General features: G+C 39.3%; 4 protein-coding genes across 10 annotated transcripts; 2 read left to right on the top strand and 2 right to left on the bottom strand.

Annotated features, from left to right (window-relative positions):
• Positions 1-4,512: 4,512 nt before the first annotated feature.
• On the bottom strand, positions 4,513-7,592 carry LOC124316320 (galactosylceramide sulfotransferase-like). 4 transcript variants are annotated; one of them, XM_046782189.1, is made up of 6 exons: positions 7,171-7,592; positions 6,881-7,112; positions 6,602-6,809; positions 6,470-6,532; positions 5,526-6,404; positions 4,513-5,456 (listed from the first exon to the last, which is right to left on the bottom strand). In XM_046782189.1, exons 2-6 carry the CDS (start codon positions 6,939-6,941, stop codon positions 5,354-5,356), a joined length of 1,314 nt encoding a protein of 437 aa, XP_046638145.1. In that variant the 5' UTR covers positions 6,942-7,112; positions 7,171-7,592; the 3' UTR covers positions 4,513-5,353. The 4 variants fall into 4 exon arrangements, with proteins under 4 accessions (XP_046638145.1, XP_046638148.1, XP_046638147.1 ...); XM_046782192.1 differs by having other exon boundaries at positions 6,887-7,112; XM_046782191.1 differs by having other exon boundaries at positions 6,881-7,106.
• A 61-nt stretch (positions 7,593-7,653) lies between these two features.
• Positions 7,654-23,418, bottom strand: LOC124316352 (galactose-3-O-sulfotransferase 2-like). Its single transcript, XM_046782248.1, has 13 exons — positions 23,392-23,418; positions 23,249-23,312; positions 23,112-23,189; positions 22,930-23,042; positions 22,743-22,863; positions 16,630-16,746; positions 16,423-16,550; positions 10,250-10,335; positions 9,174-9,388; positions 8,957-9,116; positions 8,828-8,890; positions 7,878-8,768; positions 7,654-7,772 (listed from the first exon to the last, which is right to left on the bottom strand). The coding sequence occupies exons 10-13, from the start codon at positions 9,094-9,096 to the stop codon at positions 7,679-7,681; spliced, it is 1,188 nt and encodes a 395-aa protein (XP_046638204.1). The 5' UTR covers positions 9,097-9,116; positions 9,174-9,388; positions 10,250-10,335; positions 16,423-16,550; positions 16,630-16,746; positions 22,743-22,863; positions 22,930-23,042; positions 23,112-23,189; positions 23,249-23,312; positions 23,392-23,418; the 3' UTR covers positions 7,654-7,678.
• LOC124316498 (fibroblast growth factor receptor 2-like) lies at positions 11,830-15,860 on the top strand. 4 transcript variants are annotated; one of them, XR_006911835.1, is made up of 11 exons: positions 11,830-12,295; positions 12,416-12,572; positions 12,632-13,018; positions 13,086-13,259; positions 13,332-13,721; positions 13,795-13,939; positions 14,010-14,237; positions 14,304-14,863; positions 14,942-15,064; positions 15,125-15,254; positions 15,319-15,860. XR_006911835.1 is itself a non-coding variant. In XM_046782484.1 (9 exons), the coding sequence occupies exons 4-7, from the start codon at positions 13,542-13,544 to the stop codon at positions 14,546-14,548; spliced, it is 798 nt and encodes a 265-aa protein (XP_046638440.1). In that variant the 5' UTR covers positions 11,830-12,295; positions 12,416-12,572; positions 12,632-13,259; positions 13,332-13,541; the 3' UTR covers positions 14,549-14,863; positions 14,942-15,254; positions 15,319-15,860. The 4 variants fall into 4 exon arrangements, 3 of the variants coding, with proteins under 3 accessions (XP_046638440.1, XP_046638441.1, XP_046638442.1); XM_046782484.1 differs by having other exon boundaries at positions 12,632-13,259; positions 14,942-15,254; XM_046782485.1 differs by having other exon boundaries at positions 12,632-13,259; positions 13,795-14,237.
• LOC124316173 (vascular endothelial growth factor receptor 1-like) lies at positions 18,676-22,521 on the top strand. The gene is made up of 14 exons (XM_046781965.1): positions 18,676-19,040; positions 19,104-19,260; positions 19,322-19,491; positions 19,568-19,721; positions 19,791-19,964; positions 20,032-20,211; positions 20,271-20,410; positions 20,480-20,621; positions 20,684-20,911; positions 20,980-21,127; positions 21,195-21,298; positions 21,359-21,522; positions 21,583-21,900; positions 21,960-22,521. The coding sequence occupies exons 1-13, from the start codon at positions 18,786-18,788 to the stop codon at positions 21,742-21,744; spliced, it is 2,178 nt and encodes a 725-aa protein (XP_046637921.1). The 5' UTR covers positions 18,676-18,785; the 3' UTR covers positions 21,745-21,900; positions 21,960-22,521.
• Positions 23,419-23,893: the final 475 nt, after the last annotated feature.

Genomic DNA, 23,893 nt, shown 5'->3' with positions numbered 1-23,893 from the left:
AAAACTGCGTCAGTGATCAGCAGATTTCCGCAAAACTTAACTTAAAAAATTCTTTGTATGCGACAGTAGAACTCCAAAGACATAAGAAGTTCTACTGTCGGGCACTGGAGTTCTATTACCGTGGTTAAGCCTTCAGGTATAAAATTTACAAGATGTTGAGTCCTCAGAGTTGACATTTCAAAATGTAGGCTTTAAATTATTTGTCAGCTTGATTGTATTTGCAATTTTCAAATAACTTTCAGTTTTGTTACAACACGAAGGTAAAGGATTTGATTGCTTCGCATTTGCCGCCTGATACAGGCGATTGTATAGCATCTAGCGGAGAAATTATTTACTGCTTATCTGCCATTGCCATTCATCGTCTGCTACTTAATTTCTTCATTTCTGACGTGGTCGGAGTGGAGACGGTCGCTTGGTCGCTATTTTCCTGGATTTTGGAAATTCCTTGTCTAGTTGGTTATCTCTCTTCTAATTGTGCTACTAACTATTTTTAAATATAATTTGTTGTCATTTCGTTTTCATTAAACATTCCTCGCTGTCAAACAGTAACGATGTTTGTTTTTGTCCAGCCCAGCTTGTGATTCATTGCTTAAAGTAACTTTCATATTGAAATTTTCCAAAAATAGTTTTGTTCTGGTTTCATTTAATTAAGAATAGTTCATGAACCTAAACATTATTTGTGTTAATCTTTCTATTTTATTCAGATTTCCTGACTTCAGGAGACGGTGAGATGTTAAGAGTTCTGCCAGATTGACCAGGACTCGTGTTCATCACCAAATTATTTCATGTAGTAGGCTAATTTACCTGTTAAGTGTTAAGTGAACACTAAGATTATATTGTGATTCCTTTTACTAATAAGTTGAGACATCACAATCTTCGTAAAAGGTTTTTTTTGTGTTAGGATTCATTTTTGACAGGAAAATTAGAAGAAGTTTTTTGGGGGGAAGGAGGTACTTTCTACTTTGGATTCTTTAATTTTATTTCTGAGGGTGGACGAGGTGGCAAGATTCAAAGTTAAATGTAAATTCCTTGACCCTTGTTCTGTGGCGTTGGAGGACAACGTCATTTTGAGATGACAGAATTTTCGAGTATTGTACATTACGTTTGTTCGTGTTCCCAGAAAATTGACTCGTTTTATGCCATGTCAATCGATTTCGTAATGAATGGTCTCAATTAGATATTGTTTTTTATTAGCTTGACTTTACTTCTCCCCGAGATTAGTTGCTCCTGACTAGTAATTGCTATTTTCCGTATCGACTTCTTCCTAATAGTAATTGCCACAATCTTCTCCTGACTGAATGTCTTTGATGCAGTTCTATCACGGCCATGTTAACAGTTTGACTGATTGGCGATTTCACGTAGTCATACAAATAACACAGATTGGAATAAATTTTGTTCTTTTATTTGAAGACATTTCTGAAAAGATTTTCCGAACATCAACCAGCTCTTTCTCATGCTAAATAAACTATGTATATTCGTTAACGACATGTATTGTGTATCTAAAGTATTGATTCTTAAAGTTGGGATGTGTAATTAAAAACAGAAATAAATAGTTGGAATTGCATTTATTTTCCCACCTCCGCCCACAATTCCTCCACTTTTCATACAATATACATACATACATACAAACATACATACACTTAAGTTAACCCGTTGGCTGCCACGCCATACAACCCGTAGGTTGTACTCTCTACGCGTCACGTCAGAAGGATCCATGACCAAGGTGGGACTTGCCATTGCTGACAAGTCCGGGCTGACACGGTGACAGGAGAAGATGGAATGCACAACCTCTAGAATCAATCACCGTATCGACAAGGGGGAAGTCCCTATGGTGCATTGCCTAACAGGGCCTTTCGGCGAATCTGGGGCTGATGCAACTGTCCGACCCCGCGGCAAATAAACCACGAGACCGAACAGCGCGGGCCCGTGCTACAGAGCTAACATGGGGGAACAAAGGCGTGGCAGCCAACGGGTTAACTAACGAAAACATATTACCAACAACAAAGGATGTTCCGCAGCTGACATTTTTGACACACTGGCGACGTATTTGGTGTCGATCTTCTCCACGTCTCCTCTGCAATACCTGAAAGAGAAAACAATTCTTATGGTATGACATGGCAGTTAAAGTTACACATTGATGTTAAGATACAGATTTTCTGCTCTAAACTTAAACAGGGTACTTCTATTTGCTAAAAATCTAGCTGGCAATATCAAGAAATGTACGCAGAATAGAGCTCACTTGCTGGATTCATGCAAATTTTCCAGAACTATACCGGAAGTAAGCGATAGCGCCTTAACCATTGAGCTCCCGTAAAAGTAAACCAGGTATTCGTGATCTCCATGAAATTTGGGATCGATAAAGTGTGATTTAAACGAAATCCAAAATTTGGCCAAAATCGAGAATTTTCCTGAACTATAGTTCAGGATAACTCTCGAAACCGGAAGTACGCGTACGTACAAAAAAAAAACATGAACTTTACTAAAAATTTTATGAGGATCACGAATATGTGGTTCTTTTGTGCGTCGAATGAAAATTTACTGAACTACTAACTGAAATGAGAAAACCGGAAGTAGAAAAAAAAACATATTATCAAAAATCTAACAAGTGAGCTTTGTTGGTGGAATAGTTACCGTCAGTTTTCACTAACAAATTTTCACACAACAGCTGCCGATAAATGTTTTAAAAGATTTGCAAAGTAACTGAAACTGACTGTTTTGACAGCTGAAAATTAACAAAAGCCATCTAGCGTTAAAAAAAAGAGTTCACATTTCTTTTACGCGCAAGAAGGGCCTGATTTTGGAATTATTACACAGACAGAGAGTTTAACGCTATTATGATTATTAGATTACTAGTAGATAATCTACGAAAATAAGTCAATTGTTCGGTACCTGGCCATAATTCCTTGGTGAGTGACTGCAGGTGTGTCACAGCAACTGAAGTGATCCAACTCGCCAGTGAAGCAAGAAAAGTTGTGTAGCACAAGAAGCGCTGAAGCAGTGAAGCTGGATGAGCGTACGTCTTGAAGATAAGGATGGAGCGGAACGTTGGTGGAATTTCCTCTTCTGTCATGGACAAAATCCAGCATTGACTCAAGGATGTCCGTGGGGATCTTGCGTGCTCTGACGAAAACTTGTAATAATCGAATTACAGCAACCAACTGCATTACTCCTCAGGTGTGGTAAATTCCATGCTAAAGAGAGTAGTGAAGCAGTAGCGTGGTGATAGGTGATATTGATGCTTACCTTTATCATATGAGTGATGATTTAGTAAGGCATTTGACGTAGTGTGGTTGGTGTGGTAGCAGTAATGGGAAAATACCTTATACCCGTACATTTATATTCCACTATATGTGTGCTTCAAACATGGGTTTTAGGCTTTTGACAGCATAGGGATCTAATAGATGGAAAGTGACTGAGTGCTAGAAGTCAACTTGTTGGGATGGCTGACAGTAGCTAATAAGCTATGCATCTAATATTTGAAGAAATAAGTTGGTATAACATGAAAATAAGGAAACTAGTTCAAGATAAACCTACACAAGATACGAAGATCCATTTGGTATTTGAAATCACGGAATATAATTATAATTAGCAACAATTTGTTTTGTTTCGCCCATTTTTTCGTCTCGTTTCATGACATGGGGACGTAAACAACAAGTGCGACAGTGGCGACATCTAGTAATGAGTTTTGAATCTTATGTTGGTTGCACAATCACAGTAGCACATACATGTCACGGCCAGGACCCTTTCACGTTTCCTCCTGAATAAGTTGATGAGAAACATTATCCATTATCATGGTTATCCAACATGTACACGGAATAGAACACATCACCGACAAGTTACAGACTAAATCACTCGAATTTACCTATGAATTCACGATAGCTTAACTTTTGACAGCAAACCGCCATAAGCCCGTAACTGACACGATAAACACGCCAACGCCATCTATTTGACAAGTCTCAAAACTCAGTATTTGAAGGAGTCTCTCCATTTGTCTTTTAAAAGATTAAAAGACAACACAAAACTTGAAAATTGCACTTTTATTTGCTAAATCCTAGCTTGAAATCTTGAAAGTAGTACAGACAACAAAGCTCACTTGCTAGTTTTATGCAAATTTTCCGGAAGTATACGGAGGGAAGTAAGCGATAGCGCCTTAACCATTGAGCTTTCCTCAAAATAAACTAAATATTCGTGATCAACGTAAAATTTGGGGTGAATTAGGAGTAATTTAAACGAAAACAAGAATTCGGTCAAAATCGAGATTTTTCCTGAACGGCCAGGTTAATTCTCGAAACCGGAAGTACGCGTACGTACAAAATAAACATGAACTTCACCACAAATTTGACGAGGATCACGAATATGTGGCTCTTTTGTGCGTCAGATGAATATTTACTGAACTACTGACTGAAATGAGAAAACCGGAAGTAGAAAAAAAGCACATTATTATTAAAAACTAATAAGTGAGCTTTGTTGCTGAAACTCAAACTGACAGCCATGTATAACTGACTTTACCTATTTTTCCTCGCTGGTCGACTATTGAGTAGAAATTGTTATTTGTTAGTTGACGTCGATAGCCACAGGATTTTCTTCGATTATTACTTGGACGTCGCATACTTGGATTAGTGCGTCTTGCTCGACACGGAGGTCTTTTCTCATCTGTCACCTCGCTACCACCAGTTTGGGAGTAATGGTTACGTCTGGAACTGGCGAACTGCCAATTTTGCATCTACCCTTGGACTTCACTCGACGATGATTCTTCCGTCGGCCACTCGCATGTTTGAGCAATCATCATTCTTTTTCACCATCCGAACGGCGTAAATTAGACAAAATAGCTCCGCACAATCATGTAAATAACTATTTCGTTATCTAATCTGGCTTTATCCAAATGGTCTCTCTAACGTAAAACAGTAATTCAAAAGTAGTCCACAACAGTTTCAGGGAATAGCGAATTCAGACGGTGACAGCTAACTGCTAACTAAATTAAGAACCTAGTTTGCCTGTGTTTATCGGGGTTGTGATGTGGGCGATGTTCTCTTTCTTTCACTTGTCACAACAAACTAACACTGACTGAGGGAGAAAATGAAGCAACGCTGCCAAATGTTTAGACACAAAAATATTCACGACTTTAATAATTACTCAGAATAAAATAGTCTTACTCTTCTAGCCAATCAATTGTTAACTATTAAGGTTCAAGTTGGGTATGGAAGACAAATGAATCTTCCTTCAAAATTTCAAATGCTTAAAATTTGTTTAACACAAACTTCACGTTTTTCAGTAAATAGACTATCCTCTCAGGAGAAAATTATACAACCAGGCAACTGACACAAAATTTTAAACAAAACTTTAATTGTTAACTTTAATTTCTATTGCTTCTCATTGTTCTAGAAAGAAGTAAATCTCGGAATATTTTCAAGTAAGCGTGTTCTTTCATCGCATAGAAGGCACACCATTCATGCTTTCTGTAACAGAAATGTAAAACTATTAATTAAACGCACACTTGTTTTCACTTATAATAGTGCTCAACTTACTTGTTGACGACGAACCCCATGATATTGTTGTTGAACTCCTTGAACGCCCCTTTCAGTTTTTCATTGCCCAACTCTTGAACAACACAAGTGTCGTAAAGTTGCTTGTTGGCTTCCTCCAGTAACTGCCTCTCCCTCTCCATGGCACTCTCCATCTCGAAAAGGCCAGCAAGAAACGCTGGCATAGTCGAATGTTTCCGATTGAATTCCGCTACCCTTTCGTCGAATCGACGGGAGAAATGTTCGAAGATACGGACGTCAGCGGCCAGCCAATCAGAAAGCACCTTCCTCTCTTCAATACTCAGAACGGACGACTTTTCCGGTTTTCTTCGGTTCAGGTTGAGGTGGACGACATTTTCGAGAGGCCAGTTGAGGAGATGTTTCAAGAGGACCAACGATTCTTCCATCCTATTGGCAACCATCACCAGATCGAACTCGCGATCCAGTCGCTCAATTTCTTCCGTGATGGCGATTTCATCGTCAAAGATTTTGGGTGACAGCCCCATGTCCCAGGCCATTTGGTTTCGGCCAAACAATTTACCTGCGCGCTTATTCAATAAAGGGGATGAACCATTTTGGATAATGACGACCATTTCATGAATATCTCTTGCGCCATAAAACTTTCCAAACTGTGGCTGTAGATAGTGAAACATGGATTTAAAGACTTGGACAGGGTCTCGAACGATAGTAAAGGCTGGAACATCTTCACGCAGCAGCGCCATGACCTCCTTCTTGTTCCAGCGGTTGTGCAAACTGAAAATATCAAATTCGACATTTTTCCACTTCGTAGTATTCAGTGATGAGTGGTCAAAAAGTTCAGTTCTGGAAAGGTAGTTCCCGCTTTTTGGCAACACAACATTCAACTTATTTTTGTGTGCGAATCTGTTAAATATTTTTCAAACAGTTATAAACACTTAATTGAAACATCTTACATATTGATGAATTACCGGAATATAATATTTTCAATTGTACTACTTGCGCATTTATGATTTTTCATAAACGCAAATTTTCTGTAATCGAAAACAATAACGTTAGGTTGATTTAAAAATTTTTAAGTTTAATGAATGAGCTAATCAAACCTGCATCCTTGTGGCGTGGAGTTCTGATAGGTCGATAAAACAATTAGGGAACAACTGACGGATACAGCTGCAACAAACCATTTGGAGAAACAGCGTCTGTGCAAACGAGACGGGCGGTTGTGCATAGCGTGCAATCTGGATCGCACCAAAACGTTTAAAAAGTTATTTAACTGCATTAAGGTGTTCTCGGAGGTCGACTCGAAATTTCCTGTAGACAGCAGAAGAGTAAACAACTAGTGGCAACGATTTTCGAAAATGCAACTATTATATTGCTATCACCTGTACCTCTCGAATAAAGCTGACGGGGCCGGATGTGACTGTTCTGCCTTCTTAAACACATTCACGTATGGTTCCCAAACGAGTGGCACATGTGCATTTTGTGAGTGAGACTACCGAAGCCGGTGAATGCAATCTCATTGCGCAATGACTATTGACTGAGTGGCATTTTGACTGTCGTATGAGCGTTGCAATACAAAGACTGGTTTTCTGCTATTACTCATAGTACCTTCATCTCAATTTTAAAATTTGATCAAGACTAGCTTTAGTATTTTTTCCATTTTTTAAGTTACCTTAAATAGAAGCCGGCCATTAATGAAGAAATTTTTGGAAATTGCAGACATCGGAGTTCCTTATTTCAATCCTATCTTTTCAATTTAAGTGTGTCGGCAAATAAACAGCTACAAGGTACGAACTAACAGATGGGTGCCACATGTTTTTATATTTACCGATGCTGGATAGTAAACCACTCGTCTAAAGGGGAGGGGGATAATTTTTTGAGCAGCTCTGTGCAAGATTAGAATACGAGAAATTTACCTCTTAATTTTGTTAAAAATTTGCCATTCGATAAATAATGAAAGGACCTTATCTAATATTTGAGTGTAAAGAACTTATCTTTAATAAGATGCACATTGAAGATAAATTACCATTATAAATGGAAAGTCATTACTTAAAATGCTTAAACAATTGAATTAAACTATACTTTCAGCGGAAAATTATGCAATAATCAACCTTTAGCCCTCTCAGTTATTTCTTGCATCAACGAATAAAAAAACTTTGAAATTCATACCGTTTATTTTCTTACTGGTTCATTGCTCTGGAAAGAAGTAAATCTTGGAATATTTTTAAATAAGCGGGTTCACTCATCGCGTAAAAGGCACACCATTCATGGTTTCTGCAACGGAAAGCAAAATAATTGATTAAAGACACGCATATTTTCACATAAAAGTAACAGATTGGCTAATTGATTAACAATAAAAGAAAAAAGTTCTAAACTTACCTGTTGACGTCGAACCCCATAATATTGTTGTTGTACTCCTTGAATATCCCTTTCAGCTTTTCATTACCCAGCTCTTGAATAACACACGTGTCGTAAAGTTGCTTATTGGCTTCTTCCAGCAACTGCCTCTCCCTCTCCATGGCACTATCCATATTGAAAAGGGCAGCAAGAAACGCTGGCATAGTCGAATGTTTCCGATTGAATTCCGCTACTCTTTCTTCGAATCGACGGGAGAAATGTTCATAGATCCGGACGTCAGCGACCAGCCAATCAGAAAGCACCTTCCTCTCTTCAACACTCAGAACGGACGACTTCTCCGGTTTTCTTCGGTTCAGGTTGAGGTGAACGACATTTTCGAGAGGCCAGTTGAGGAGATGCTTCAAGAGGACTAGAGATTCTTCCATCCTGTTGGCAACCACCACCAGATCGAACTCGCGATCCAGTCGCTCAATTTCTTTCGTGATGACGATTTCATCGTCAAAGTTTTCGGGTGACAGCCCCATGTCCCAGGCCATTTGATTTCGGCCTATCATACCATCCATTCGTCTACTTAGCGTTTGATTATTAGTTAACGGTGACCTACTCTGAATGATGAGAATCATATCGTGAATATCTTTCACACCATAAAACTTGTGAAGCTTTGGATCTAGAAAGTGAAACATGGATTCAAACCCTTGGACAGGGTCTCGCACGATGGTGAAGGCTGGAACATCTTCACGTAGCAGCGTCATGACTTCCTGCTTATTCCAGCGATTGTGCAAACAGAAAATATCGAATTCGACATTCTTCCACTTTGTGGCATCGAGTGAAGAGTGGTTGAAAAGCTCAGTTGTGGAAAGGTAGTTCCCGCCGTTTGGCAACACAACGTTCAACTTATTTTTGTGTGCGAATCTGTAAAATAGTGCTACAGACAATTATTGAAATATCTTACATATTAATGGAAATAGTACCTGAAAATAATGTTTTCAATCGTAGTACCTGCGCATTTATGATTTTTCATAAACGCAAACTTCCTATAATTTCACACAGAATTTAGAATTTTCAAAAACTATCTCAATAAAATGAAAATAGAAGTATACCTCAATTCTTGGGGTGTTGATATATGGAGCTGCTCCGAGTTCTGATGGATCGTTAAAACAACCAGGGAGCAACTGAAAGTTGCAACTGCAACAAACCATTTGGAGAAACAACGTTTGCTTAGAGACGGATGGTTGTGCATAGCGTGTCAACTGGAAGTGCCTAACAATCGTTTACAGCTATTAATTGACTTTATGTCTTTCGACTTACGACTATTACTTTTATTGGTAACGACAGAGTAAAATTAGCGACTAGTCGCAACGAGTTTCGCAAGGTCCACAATATAACCTGTTTGTCGTGAGTAGCAGCTTAGCAAATCACGTTCACTTGGGCTTTGCCTCCCGGATACATTAACAAGGATGTGACTGTTCTGATGTGTGCTCAGTCACCTCGTCGTAAGGGTGAGAGGGAGTGGTCAATGTCAGGCGACCATTCTATTACAAAAACAAGCACATGTGGATAACTGGCTTGTTAAGTCGATAAACTGGTTAGCCAATCTCAAGTAAATATTATCATTTGACCAAATGCGCGTGCCAAACACCTGCGTAAAGACTAATGACAGATGGGCATATAATACCTCCATTGTTTGAAGTAGAATGTGTGCTGCAATGCTGTCACTGAAACCTTTCTCGTTCGCCATTTAAATATCTCGTGAAAATAGCTAGGGTCGAGTAGCATAAATTGTTAGTTACCATATGGAAATTAGTTTCCAAAAACCATTTTTGAAATAGGTGGATGCAACACTGAAACGACGAATGAGAAAAAAATTATTTTGAATATCCAGCGAAACAAATGATGAGAAAGGCTATAATACTTGGGCAAATAATGGCTTGATACAAGTTTAAGAAGAATAACGAACGTAACGAATATGTAACGATATCAAGCTATGGAGATTTGGGAAAAGGTCCATTTTGCCTACCATTTGGTCAGAGATGGAAAAATTGCCAAAATTGTAATGCTGATGAACGACTTAACGCTTTGGATATTTGATACGCCACAAAAGCTGTTTTAGCAAACGAAAGTATAGACGCTACAAAACTACAAGTGTTTCGATCGATAGTCGGTCACTAGGTACACGCCAAGACAGACCGACGTCACGCTGTCCTTTCTCCAGTTTTCCCAAACGACCAAATGCGCGTGCCAAACACCTGCATAAAGACTAATGACAGATGGGCATATAATACCTCCATTGTCTGAAATAGAATGTGTGCTGCAATGCTGTCACTGAAACCTTTCTCGCCATTTAAATATTTCATGAAAATAACTAGGTTTGAGTAGTATTAATTGTTAGTTACCGTATGGAAATTAGTCCCCAAAAAACCATTTTTGAAATTGGTGGATGCAACTATTGACCTGGCAATCGTCGGATAGGGTAAATAATCTGAAACGACGAATCAGAATCACAAAAAATTATTTTGAATATCCAGCAAAACAAATGATGACAAAAGGCTTGGGAATATACTTGGGAAAATAATGGCTTGATGCAAGTTTAAGAAGAGTAACGAACGTAACGAATATGTACCGATATCAAAATATGGAGATTTGGGAAAAGGTTCATTTTGCCTACCATTTTGTCAGAGATGGAAAATTGCCAAAATTTTAATGGTGATGAACGACATAACGCTTTGGATATTTGACACGCCACAAAAGTCACAAAAGCTGTTTTTGGAAACGAAAGTAGACGCTACAAAACTACAAGTGTTTCGATCGATAGTCGGTCACTAGGTACACGCCAAGACAGACCGACGTCACGCTGTCCTTTCTCTAGTTTTCCTCTAAACTGACTGAACAAATTTCGACGTAAATTCTGAAAATCTGAACGAATACGCCCACTTTTACCTGAATGAAACTAAAGGCGCAATAGCTCACCGTCTTGTCGGTTCGTTAAATCTGTTGCTCAATGAGAAAATCAAGGAAGGGTAAGAAAGATGATCTAAGTTTTGCTAAAAAAGAAATAGGAATGAATGGTGTCCTTGATTTCTGAAATGAATCAGTGGGAATACAATTAAAATTCTTGGCTGTGTTATATTTCCCCCTGTTTAGACTAAAATGAAATAATAATAACTTAAACTTTGTTATAACAGCACTATTACTAATACATAGGTTTATGCCCAGCTGCTGGTTATGAAAGACAAAATCTAAAGCTTAGACTAGATTACAGATGTCCACGTGTTATTATGGCACTGCTCGACGCCCTGTTGATGGCCATTTATTGCTTGTTGGTCTAAAGGTCACTGCCAATCTCCTGAACGAAATTCTGACAGCTTCTAGTCACGAAGCGCTTATTGACCGCATTTTCATGGCCTGCGGGAAGTCTCCAGTGTTCGTCTTTTTCTGTTTTCCTATAAATTTGAAAGCTCGCGCGATGTTTGTTACCGAACAACATCAATTCCATTTAATTAAAAAAGAGGATAAAATAGTTTCTTCGAAAGTCTGAAGGACAAAGGCAGAGTTTAATCAGAAACTTTCAGGAGGAAAAAAAACGCCTTTAATCAGCAGGGGATATGAGTGAGGAAAAGCTGAAAAGGATACCGGACAGAAATGAATTGATTTCTCGTGATTCCTGGAGGTGTCAAAACAGTAATCTCTTGACACATAAAAAGTGGCCTACTTTTCATCATGAAGTTTTGCTAAAGAAACATTTCTTGATTAAATTATCAACAAAATTTATGTCGATATTCAATTAGAACCTGCGCCTCTAACAAAGGTTTCAAATGGACCAATCTTCTGCATTATTGGTGTCGAATCAATATAAAATCAAGGTATAATTGGATTGGTACACAAACTCGTGTTTCAAAGGCCCCATTCGTTTCAGTGATTAAATAGTAGGCCTATGTGGTTATTAGATTTAAAAAATAACAACGTTGCTAGACTGACAAGTCACTATGGCGATGGCTACGACTATAGAGATTGCCTCCGCCTTCCGCGCGTGTCCGTGACAGCCCAAAAGAGCCAAAGCATACCACAAAGGAAATGAATCGCTTGGTTTTTCATTCTTAGATACCATTCGGTGTCTAAGCGCTTTCGTGGAAACAAGTGATTATTTTTCAAGTCGCCAAACCCTGACCAGGACGATGTCTTCAATCATAGCGCGGTTGGTGCTCTTGGTCTTGCTATTTCTCTTATTCTCTCGAGGTACCAGCAGCAGAGAAATCGGACTCCCAAAGGTTATTGGAAATCGTTTGCGGATGACTCCGGATGACAGCCACCGGGTCGTTGAAGCAAATTCAAACCTGACAATAACTTGCACCTACGCATTTCAAAACGACAACCAGAGTCTTGACCATCAAAACATTTCTTGGAGATGGGAATTGCCCAGCTTCCTCACCAAATATCCGAAAGTACGTAAGATAATTGACTAATAAGTAATAACTATTCTGAGGCGGGTGAAAAGAGTAAATCGTTTTTGACTGAAATCAAATTTTTTAAAAATATCGGTTTTGGAACACTTTGATTTACAGTTAACGAATACGACTGAGCGATGCAGCAAGACGGTCCATGTGAACAGCACTCACATTTCGGTAACGCTGACACTAGCGAACGTCACACCACTTGACACGGGCTATTTCCGGTTTTTCCTCGAGGACATGGAAATGAATCAATACGTTTACGTTTTCGGTTTGTTTCATGCGCACTGCGATTTATATGCTGGGATTAATTTGATTATCTTCCGCCAGACGAAAGAAATCTCATCGTCCTCAGCGACAAGAGTTTCTTTCCCGATTATTACCTGTACTTTCTCCACCAAGCGGAATTGGGTGTTCACATCCCTTGCAAATCCACCCATCCGAACGTGACAGTCACTCTCATCCATATAGAACCACTCAACAAGGAACCGAATTTCGACGTAATCAAAATTGAATTTGTTTTATCTGCTAACTAAAGTAATTTCCCTAATTTGGAAAAAAAGGATGTGCTAGCCAACCCCAATTCGCCTTGGTTGTTCGAACCCGAACGCGGATTGACGTTAAAACAGGTTATGATCAATAACACTGGGAACTACATCTGCGTTGGCACAATGAATAACATTAGCACCGTCAAAAACTTCACCATCAGTGTCAAAGGTATACTATTGTTTTAAGTTTCTGTCGTTACATAACCCAAGCTGAACTTTTGATCGAAAACAAATAGGAATGGAGTTAGAAAGAGTGGGGGATCCCGAGGATCCAGTCGAAGGAAGCAATGTCACTTTAATTTGTCGCGCGATATTCCCCGAAGTCAAATACGCCGCCCCACCGGAATGGGCCTATCAAATTGACAATAATGCAAGAATGCAAGTGATTGATGAGGCAAATCTACCTCAAGGTCTGATATATGGACTACCATGATCTTCTTAGAATAAAAATCAATTGGAAAGTAAACTTTCGTTGACGCCAGGTATTCAGATCAAAACAGAAGGGGAAAATAAAAATCACGATACCAGCGGATTTAAACTGAATTACTACGAAAGTCGATTGGATCTCTTTGAAATAACCCACGACACCCACACAACGTTCCAGTGCAAAGCCAACAAATACAAAGACGCAGTCACTAAATCCATTTCTTTTCGGATTAAAGGTAAAACTTCTGGCTTGGCATTTAGTTTCTATGACGTGCAAGCGTGAGACTGACTCGATGTGTACAGATAAACTTCACAGCAAACCGCCGTCTCACCAGTTGGACGAGAAAGGAACGGAAATTACTTCCTTTGTCGCCATTTCTGTAACTCTAGTCATCTTCTTCTTATTTGGAATCACTATCGTCGGCGTCAAACAACATTACGATAAGGTACACACGACGTGAAGAACGAAACAATTGATTGCAACGATCTCAAATTCTTGGTGTTTTTTCAATATCACAGAAAAGTGCGATAGAAATACCCGGAGTGAAGAAATTCCTGAAAGGAAATTCGAAAGAAATCAATCCTGAATTGTTAATCGAAGAACAAATTGAACTGTTGCCCTACGACAAACGGTGGGAATTCCCAAGGAACCGACTTAAACTCGGTTGGTTAAAACGTTTCTCTCTAGAACTAAATTAAATAAGTAGTGCTATCGATTGTGTTTCCACATTTAGGAATACAACTGGGAGCTGGGTGCTTCGGACGAGTTGTCAAAGCCGAAGCTGTGGGGATAAAAGGTTCCGATGAACCTATTAAAACAGTGGCAGTCAAAATGGTCCGATCACAGACTAATGTCGCTGCTCTGGAAGCCCTTGCAAGTGAATTGAAAATTCTTATCCATTTGGGATCGCATTTGAACGTCGTCAATCTACTTGGCGCTTGCACCAAAAAGATATCACAAGGTCTGTCCCATTTTACGTTAGATCATAATTAGAGCGGCGTGTTTAATCCAAAAGATATTCGTACAGGTGAACTTTTGGTCATCGTCGAATATTGTCGGTTCGGAAATTTGCAGACCTACTTAATCAATCACCGGAGCAGTTTCATTAACCTGGTGGATGAATTCGGCAACATTCGAGCGGAAAATGAGATGGAGTATGTTGACATTGTAGCTGCTAGGTATATGAGGTTTAGCACATCAGAGATGATTGTACCAATTGACCGTTTCTGTTTAAATCTTCTGGCAGAAATGAAAATTTTTTCAAGGATTTGAAACTCAAAGGCAACCAATACGAATCCTGTGTATCGGAGGCGTTAACTGCTGATGGAAATTTTACCGACGATTGCCAAGCCCTTGGTTACAAACTCTCCGGTAAAAAACTAATAATTATAGACGATAGACTAAATAAAATGTGAAATCGTTTTTGGTTCAGTAACAGAATCGAACAGTGATCCATCTGAGCCACAGTCTTTTTGGCAATACCAAACCGATCCGGACGCTACTCTTAATCGAACCATTTCCACACGCGATTTAATTTCCTGGTCGTATCAGATAGCTCGAGGGATGGACTACTTGGCTAGCAAAAAGGTACACGTCATGTGTCATACAACATTTCCTGACATAAGTGTATAATACATTATCCGCATTCACTTAACTCGACAACAGGTCCTCCATGGTGATTTGGCCGCCCGAAATGTTTTGCTGGCCGACGACGGAGTGGCAAAAGTGGCCGATTTCGGCATGGCTAAGAAAATGTACTACGAAGGAAAATATGAAAAAACAGGCCAGGTGCTTCTAAAAAACTTTTAAAAAAAATTCGACACACAAATTTTAAACAAATTTCGACAGGGGTTGATGCCAGTCAAATGGATGGCCATCGAATCCTTGACGGATCGCGTCTTTTCCAGCCAATCGGACGTCTGGTCCTACGGTGTCCTCCTTTGGGAACTCTTTACGCTGGGCAAAGTCCCGTACCCAGGTAGGAAATAAAATACTTGTGGAAATTGAACATCATCCTTACGATAGTCTGTCAACTATCTCAGGAATAGACATTGGCCATCAACTCACGAAAGCAATTCAAAACGGATACCGAATGGAGAAACCAAATTATGCCCCCAATGCATTCGGAGAAATCATGACGGACTGTTGGAAAACCGACCCCAAAACGAGACCCACTTTCAATCAACTGGTGGGCACAATCTGCTCCGAGTTGGAATCGTCTGTCGGTACAAATTATCTCAATTTTAATAACCCGTACGAAACAATCAAACCTTCCTACGTCAAATTCAACGAAGAGAGGAAAGACACGACTACGGATCTATTCGGACTTGCGGAATTGTTGAGCGAAAAGTCGCAACTGAATGGCAAATTGCAATGCAACTCTCAAACAAAAGAAAACGAGGTTCGTTACTCCCTGTTTCCTCAGCGATTCTAAACAAGGCGGTATAAGCAAAGGCGGTAAAAAGTTTCCTGGAAATATACGAGTCAAAAAGTGCTTGCCAAAATATTGGAAAAATCCTGCTTAACCTCCTATACACTGTCCTATACACTGTGTGAGCCCTTTCTCTCATTAAAAACAGATATCTATTACAAATTCCGCTTTTGATATAGCCTGTACTTCACTCCTTTGTTATCGTGTGAATTTAAAAAAGTTCGGAAATATATTAAACCTTCTCGTTGTCGTTAATGTTGGTCACGAATTAACCCATACTTTATAAAAAGCGCATAGAGAAACCAAACAAAGCTCAAAATTTTTTAGACCAACTGCTGGAAAACGGACCCGAAAGCTGGAGGTGAGCCAATTACAAGGGAAGTGTGGTCACATGGAACCGACAGTCGACTTCAACACGGCGGTAGCAACGGACCTATTCGGAATAGCGAAATCGTTGACCGAAAAATGGCAGATGACGGAAAATAAATTGGAATTTAATAATAAAAAAAAGTCTGTCCGAAAAAAGAAAATGAAATTCGCTATTCTCCTTTTCCTCAGAGAGAGCCTATAGAAGAGACGCACCGATAAGGATTTCGGCACACCATGTTGCCTAGCAACATTGGTGACCTTAGCTTAAATTAAAGTACTGGTCACACTTGTTCCCCTTCAAATGTGCATCCCTTCTTAAAAGAAAAATACAGACACGGGTTCATACCGGTAAAAATGCTGCCCTGCAGATCCTGGTCCCCATCATGCGATGACGGCTGGATTTCGTATGTCCAATATCGGATAAATAAATGGCAGTTGAACTTGGAAGACTGTCGGCGAACTTGGACGATGTTACTGAAAATATTTACGAGGTTATAAATGATCAACGATAAATGGAACACAATTTTGGAAATAATTTTTTTTTTTTTATTACCTTCGTTGCGGAGTTGTTGGGAAGACACGTAATTCATTCGTTGAAATTTTTCACTGCAGTTCTGCCGCTGGCTGACAAGTCGCTGATGTCAATCGACTCGTAGAAGTGGCAAGCGTACTGTACGACACAGTCAAAAAAAGAGATTCATTACTTTACTTGAAAGCCCCCAAAAAATAGGTATACAAAATTCGTCGCTGGTGTTTGCACGTATTAAGATAGGCGACGACGTGATGTGAAACTTTGATTCTAATAGAACCCACATCGAGCAACCAACACAAAACCATCACAAAACGCATGGAAGAAAACTGCGCAATCACAGCACTATTGAATCAGACGATCGCTCACGAATTTTGTCCTTCAACTTGTATTATAAGGCTGCATGGCCTTGACTCTCTTTCCCCGTCAGAGTTCCTTCCACCCGTGAAATATACGAAAATGGATGGAAATGGAAGTCGGTCCTTTTACACGCTCTGTTTGACTGTATGTTTATGAAAAGGGCTTTTATCGTTTGTTGGGCCCAGTTATAACATTTTAAAAGAAATCAATTCCATCCCTATTACCATTGTACCCGCGACTCCTACAACATGTAAAAATAACACACAAGACTGCTAAGTGACCACAACCCTATTGAAACCCGTTAATGACGTAAACATTGCCAAGAAACAGTCGTACTGCATCGTCGGCGATAGGGTTACTCGCCGATGTACTCAAAGACCCTGGATACATTAAACATCGTTAGTTCATTACATTTAACTTGACGACAATCGACGACAATGCAATCCCAATATTATAGAGGAAGTTTTCAAAAACTTTCGGAGAAAAGATCGGGCTGAAAGAGAGACCAACTTTTAGCAGAAAAAGATGAAGCATTGGTGACCTACTTTGAGTTATTCCAATATTAGTTACTAGCTATTCAGAAAACCCATTTCAAGCAAAATACACAATTCCACTTTCTACTGAAAGAAAACAGCACTTTATTTTACTATACGTGAGTGCTGAGATCCCATTTGCTTACGCATCAATATTTCAATCGCTATTTTATTTTACCTTTCCACTCGTTTATCAATTTCAATTTGTCATTTGAAAAAAAAAATTACCCTTCTTATTCAACCAATCGGTTTCTAGTGGCGCAGAGTACGATCCTTGCATCTCCTTTACAATAAAGCTGTCGTATTATGTACACATTGTAATATTGCTGTCGTTCTACACAGGGCTATCGACGGTTATTCGGTCCATGTAATACCGTAGCACAGCACGAGTTCGACAATTGCTTACATAAATTCGTGTAGCTGCGTAGCTAGCGCTCCCTTAATCACGATGCATTCGTGATGGAAAATACTTTTTATGTACGAGTTTCTCCTGGGAAAAGGTTCCATTGTGCTCGTGAAATTTTTTATATCCGTAGGAATCCGTACATGCACACTTCATGCCAATTGTTTACCTTGACATTAAAAAAATAGGGTACATTCGGTAAACAGCTCGTATAGTAAATTCGATAAAATCACTATAATAGTATAATCCAATATAAACGGGCTATTTCGGAACCCCACTTACTATCACGCATTGCTCTGAAATTCACAAACTCTTTTCAACTATTGTCAAGAAATTGACAGCCACAAATAACTTAACTTTACAAAATCATTTAGGAACTAATTAGATCTTTTTTTTACTGAGCTTGTTATGAAAGTGGAGGGTGTGTCGAAAGAAAAGTTATGCAACATAATAATAATGACCGAATTCAACCGAGATAGAAATAGCTCGTATAGCGAGGGATGCGCTGGGGTTCAACGATGCTCTTTCAGCATTAAATGGCCTGATACATTAACTGATTATTCTATCAAGAACGAAAATGCCAAGTTCACTACGGTATTAAACCCAGCATATTTACATACGAATAAAGTAATCCCACATAGAAAATTACGGACGTGTCAACTCGTCTGCGCTTGCCCGTGCCAGAAAAGAGCTACGCAGGACGAAGTAAACAGCCCAACCCGCACATATATATAAGGGCATTAGGTTTGGGCTTCGTTCCCGTCTAGACAACAGTCGGTAACTGTAAGTTGAAACTAGAAAACATCTTGCAAAATTCGCAGTTTAAATCGTGGAATTTTCAGCATATCGTCGTAAAATCGCGGATTCTCGATAATCTGAATGTTATGTTAAACAGTGGATTCGATAGGTCCGCAATGTCTGTGCACAAATCGCTGGTACTTTTAGTCTTTTTGGTAATAGCCTGCAGAGAGAGTAATGCTCACGACAAAGGTGTCTGGCGGATGACTCCGGGTGACGAGATAGTAGAAGAAAATTCAGTGCTCACATTAACTTGCACTTACGCATATCAAGAAGGTTTTATCGATCGGAATTTCTCCTTGAGATGGGAGTTGCCCGAATTCCTCGTCAAAAATCCGCAAGTACATTTCAAAAAATTTTTTTTTGGCTTATTTCAATTAATTCCTATTATAATGTGGTCACAGCTAATGGAAGTTGAGGAGCGGTTCCGTGTAACTTTCACTACGAACGAAACGCACATGTCATCGACCATGACCCTTGCGAACGCAACAGCAAGAGACACGGGCCTTTACCGATTTGTCTACGGCGATGAGCAAATTAAACGATACATCTACGTTTTTGGTTAGTTCACGGCCATGAATTTTAATACTACTGGAACTTTATTGTATAAATAATCCGTTAGATGAAAGAAATTTGGTGACCATCGTTGACAAAGGTTTCTATCCGGATTACTACTTATTCTGCTTCCACCAAGGCGAGTTGGGTGTTCATATTCCATGCAAATCCAACCATCCGAACGTGACAGTGACCCTCATCCATCGGGAACGACTCAACCAAAAATCAAATTACGACGTAAAAAGAGGAAATTTAAATTATTTCGTTTTTAAATAGAAATAAAATATTTCTGTCATAAAAATATTATTAACAGAATGTGCTATCCTATCCGAATCCGAAATGGTCTTTCGAGCCGGAACACGGACTAGCACTAAATCACGCAATGATCAATGACACGGGAGTTTTCCTTTGCATTGGCACAATGAACAACATCACCGACGAGAAGAATTTTACCGTCAGTGTCAAAGGTATTTACTCTGAACCAATGCGTATAGAAAAAAGACTAATCTTCCTCAATAACAAAAAATTAAAAACAGGAATAGAGTTGGAAAGAGTTGGTGATCCTGAGGATCCGACGGAAGGAAGTAATGTGACCTTAATCTGCCGGATCCTTTTCCCCGGAATCAAGTTCCCTGGGCCACCGGAATGGGAATATCAAATCAACAACACTGCAGTGATGCAAACTATTAACATCACAAATCCCCCAGCAGGTGATAAACCGATTGGAAACTATGGAGGATATCGATTCGTCACCGTCTTTCTTGTTTTCATCCGCAGGCATCCGGATAGAAACCGAGGGCGAAAAAAAGAAGCACGAATCCGCTGGATTCAAACTAAATTTTTACGTGAGCAGACTGGAACTGTTTAACATAAGCAAAAATACATACACAACTTTTCAATGCAAAGCCAATAAATTCCAAGACGCAGTAGCTAAAGCCATTTCTTTTCAAATTAAAGGTAAAATTTAATTTCATAATTATTCAGTTACTGACTAGCTGAACGGATTTCTATCGCAGAGAGAAAATCGACAGAGACGATGTTCGATTCCATCTTATTGGACAACAAAAGAACGAAAACAATTTTAATTGTCGTCTGTTCGTTAACTATTTTGCTTTTACTCGGAATCGGAATTGGAATTAGACTGAATTCTAAAAAGGTAAAAAGAGTAGCAGTACACCAAGTCTTGCCGTTGAATTAAAACCCTTTCGCAAATTACATTTAACAGAAGAAAAAATTATACCCGGGTTTAAAAAGAATACTCGAAGGAAATCAAAAAGAAATCATCCCAGAACTGTTAATGGAAGAGCAAAGTGAACTAGTCCCCTACGACAAACGGTGGGAATTTCCCAGATATCGACTCAAACTCGGTTGGTCAATCGCGTTGATTCAATCACATTTTCGACTTATTTCACCTGTTCTTCGTGTTCAGGAATACAATTGGGAGTGGGATGTTTCGGTCGGGTTGTCAAAGGAGAAGCTGTGGGGATTAAAGGTTCCGGTGAAACTGTCAAAACGGTGGCCGTCAAGATGGTCAGATCTGTAACAAACGTCGCTGCCCTAGAAGCTCTCGTGAGTGAATTGAAAATTCTGATCCACTTGGGATCGCATATGAATGTCGTAAATCTACTGGGGGCCTGCACCAAAAAGATATCACAAGGTCTGTCCAATTTTACGTTGGATGATAATCAATAAGCGGCGTGTTTAATCCAAACGATATTCGTACAGGTGAACTTTTGGTCATCGTCGAATATTGTCGGTATGGAAACTTGCGGACTTATTTAATGAACCACCGGGACAGTTTCATTAACTTGGTGGATGAATTCGGCAACATTCAAGCGGAAAATGAGATGGAGGACATTTGTCTAATGCCCAAGTATGAAAGAATAAAAACTTGTTCATATTTCAGAATTCCCAATAACACGCGTTAATGCAATGAGCAGGTATGAAAACTGTTTGAATGGATCAAATTTCAAAGAAAACCAAATTGAGCCCCGTCTTTTGATTAATCCATGTTACGGGAATTTTGAAAATAACGAGTGTGAAAGTAGGTATAGTTTAGAAATTCTCCAATCCATTTGTTACAAATTTTTTTTTGGTTTTCAAGGATCGCCAGAAACTTCAATGTTAAGTGATCCGTCAGAGTCACAATCCTTCTGGCAATACCAACAAGATCCGGATGTTACTTTAACTCGATCCATTTCCACACGCGATTTGATTTCCTGGTCTTATCAGATTGCTCGAGGGATGGATTATTTAGCTAGCAAAAAGGTATACGTGATATTTTCAAAAAGGTTTTGTAATCTGCCATCACGATATCAACACTTTAAGGTTCTCCATGGCGATTTGGCTGCCCGAAATGTTTTGCTAGCCGACGATGGAGTGGCCAAAGTGGCCGATTTCGGCATGGCCAAGAAAATGTACTACGAAGACAACTACGAAAAGACAAGCCAGGCAAGGCATTTTGATATAATGACGCAACTAAAAAAATGAATGCATTTTTAATTTTGTACTCATAGGGATTGATGCCAGTCAAATGGATGGCCATTGAATCTCTAACTGATCGCGTCTTTTCGACCCAATCGGACGTCTGGTCTTATGGTGTCGTCCTCTGGGAACTCTTCACGCTGGGTAAAGTTCCTTATCCAGGTGAGATGATTAACGAAAATGTCTAAAAAACGTGTAGATGACATTTTTTCCAATCAAAGGATTTGGTGCTGGTCATCAATTAATCCAAGCAATTCAAAACGGATATCGAATGGAGAAACCAAACAACGCCCCGAATTTATTTGGAGAATTGATGACCAATTGCTGGAAAACGGACCCGAAGGAGAGGCCCACGTTCAGCCAATTAGAAGAGACAATCTGTGGCCATATGGAATCGACAGTCAACTCTAATTATTTGAATTTGAACGCTTTATACGTCAAATTCAACGAAGAGAACGACACGGCGACAGCAACAGACCTTTTCGGACTAAACAAATTGTTGACCGAAAAATCGCAGATGAATGAAAATAAGTTGCAATTGAATGACAATTTTCGTTCACCAAAAAACGAGAATAGCTACTCTCCTTTTCCTCAAAGAGCCTGATAGGGAAAAAGCGGAAAAAAGGTTGTACGATGCCGTTCCCTACTCGAGATGCTGTCCAACCACACACATTTCATCAATTGAAATCTCAAAATATTTATTATGTCTACATCGTAGCTGATATCAGATCTCAATTCTCGTGTTTGGTGTCTATTTAAAATAAACCACGTAAAATTCAAAAATTCAGCCGAGTATTTCCGAGGTAAAGAAAAGAAATAGTCTAAGAAAAGTAAAATGTCTTTTACCCACTGCGGCACACATAATTTCAGTTTTGCAAAATTCGCTGCTGAAAAAATATATGAACGTACTAGTGGCCTACATTAACTTCCCACAAAGCACTGGTCACGTTTCAAAAATTTAAATTTACATCCCTTCGTTAAAAAAAATGGAAATGAGTTCCTACCGGTAGAGATGCTGTCCCTTATCCTGCGATGACGGTCCGTTGGATTACGGCGACGAAGGACATCCGATATTCGAAGGAATTTGACAGCTGACTGTCAGCGAACTTTTTTCTTGTCGTTTTACTGCAAATATTTAAGAGGTTGTGAATTTTTCATTGATAAATAGGACACATCTTTATCAGAGTTTACTTTCGTTGAGGAGTTTTTTTTAACTTGGGAACCAGTTCGGATGTTTGCCAGGAAGGTGTTGACAGCCAGCTGCGATTTACTCCGTAGGATCGATTCATCATTTAACTTGAAAGCTAAGACGAAGATTCATGAAATGGCCATTCATTTTCAATCTTTGTTAATATTATGGCACAATCTTTTACCTGCAACGATCCGATTTCATTACGTAAGGGGAGAAATCAATTTCGTACCCCAAAACTGCCATTGGAGCGCAAAAGAGCCTATAGAAACATTTGCTTTGACAAGGAATATAAATCGTGAATCAATGTGATTTCTTTACCATAAATTCACCAGCGACAGCAGGTGTTTCCTCGAAGACCGATCGCGTTTCTCACTGTCAGTTCCTAGACGAAATTGAGTTAATTTGCAAAACAAAAACAACAATTAAATTGTCTACAAAAGAAAATACGCCAACACCATTACCTGCGAGAATTCCCAGTAGACTTGCTCACCACCCCACGTACAAATCAATAGTAAATTGCAATGTATACACGAGTAAAATTCTATTGAATCTCTTTCACGATGTTCACATTGCCCACAGACATTCATCCTGCAAGACGAATCATGCAAAAGAATCATCCGCAATCCCAACAGTTTCACTGTTTTCGCTTTGAACTGGAAAAATACTCAAACGACTCTTTGGAAAACAAAGATAATTATTTGCGGATGACCAAGGGCAGAGGAATAGCATTGAGATAAGAGAGACTAGAATGGAAAGAGAAGGGGGGAAAAAAATTGGTTTGTTAAAAACGTTAGCAGTCATCGCGTTTCACTCTAATGCTGCCCGGGAAATATTATGGAAAAAAGCACATCATGCAAATTCGTTAAGGTGATTTAAATTACACAATAGAGTTGAACTCGCAAAGGGTAACGGGATATTAAATTCCCTGTCTAGTAGTTGTTCTTTTTCAATTGTTTTTTGTTT

This window comes from Daphnia pulicaria, chromosome 12 (assembly GCF_021234035.1).
Source record: "Daphnia pulicaria isolate SC F1-1A chromosome 12, SC_F0-13Bv2, whole genome shotgun sequence".
Classification (NCBI taxonomy): domain Eukaryota; kingdom Metazoa; phylum Arthropoda; class Branchiopoda; order Diplostraca; family Daphniidae; genus Daphnia; species Daphnia pulicaria.
This window is presented reverse-complemented; position numbering and strand designations above follow the sequence as displayed.

Excerpts from the sequence above, each read along its gene's own strand:
- LOC124316320 (XM_046782189.1), bottom strand. The coding sequence starts at position 6,941 with ATGTGTTTAAGAAGGCAGAACAGTCACATCCGGCCCCGTCAGCTTTAT. Across the intron at positions 6,405-6,469 it reads ATTGAAAATATTATATTCCG|ATTCGCACACAAAAATAAGT; the intron begins GTAATTCATCAA and ends AATATTTAACAG. Across the intron at positions 5,457-5,525 it reads ATGGGGTTCGTCGTCAACAA|AAAGCATGAATGGTGTGCCT; the intron begins GTAAGTTGAGCA and ends TTTCTGTTACAG.
- LOC124316352 (XM_046782248.1), bottom strand. The coding sequence starts at position 9,096 with ATGCACAACCATCCGTCTCTAAGCAAACGTTGTTTCTCCAAATGGTTT. Across the intron at positions 8,891-8,956 it reads TCAACACCCCAAGAATTGAG|GAAGTTTGCGTTTATGAAAA; the intron begins GTATACTTCTAT and ends GTGAAATTATAG. Across the intron at positions 7,773-7,877 it reads ATGGGGTTCGACGTCAACAG|AAACCATGAATGGTGTGCCT; the intron begins GTAAGTTTAGAA and ends TTTCCGTTGCAG.
- LOC124316498 (XM_046782484.1), top strand. The coding sequence starts at position 13,542 with ATGACGTGCAAGCGTGAGACTGACTCGATGTGTACAGATAAACTTCAC. Across the intron at positions 13,940-14,009 it reads AAGGAACCGACTTAAACTCG|GAATACAACTGGGAGCTGGG; the intron begins GTTGGTTAAAAC and ends TTCCACATTTAG. Across the intron at positions 14,238-14,303 it reads CACCAAAAAGATATCACAAG|GTGAACTTTTGGTCATCGTC; the intron begins GTCTGTCCCATT and ends ATATTCGTACAG.
- LOC124316173 (XM_046781965.1), top strand. The coding sequence starts at position 18,786 with ATGTTAAACAGTGGATTCGATAGGTCCGCAATGTCTGTGCACAAATCG. Across the intron at positions 19,261-19,321 it reads ACGATACATCTACGTTTTTG|ATGAAAGAAATTTGGTGACC; the intron begins GTTAGTTCACGG and ends ATAATCCGTTAG. Across the intron at positions 20,212-20,270 it reads CATTTCTTTTCAAATTAAAG|AGAGAAAATCGACAGAGACG; the intron begins GTAAAATTTAAT and ends TTTCTATCGCAG.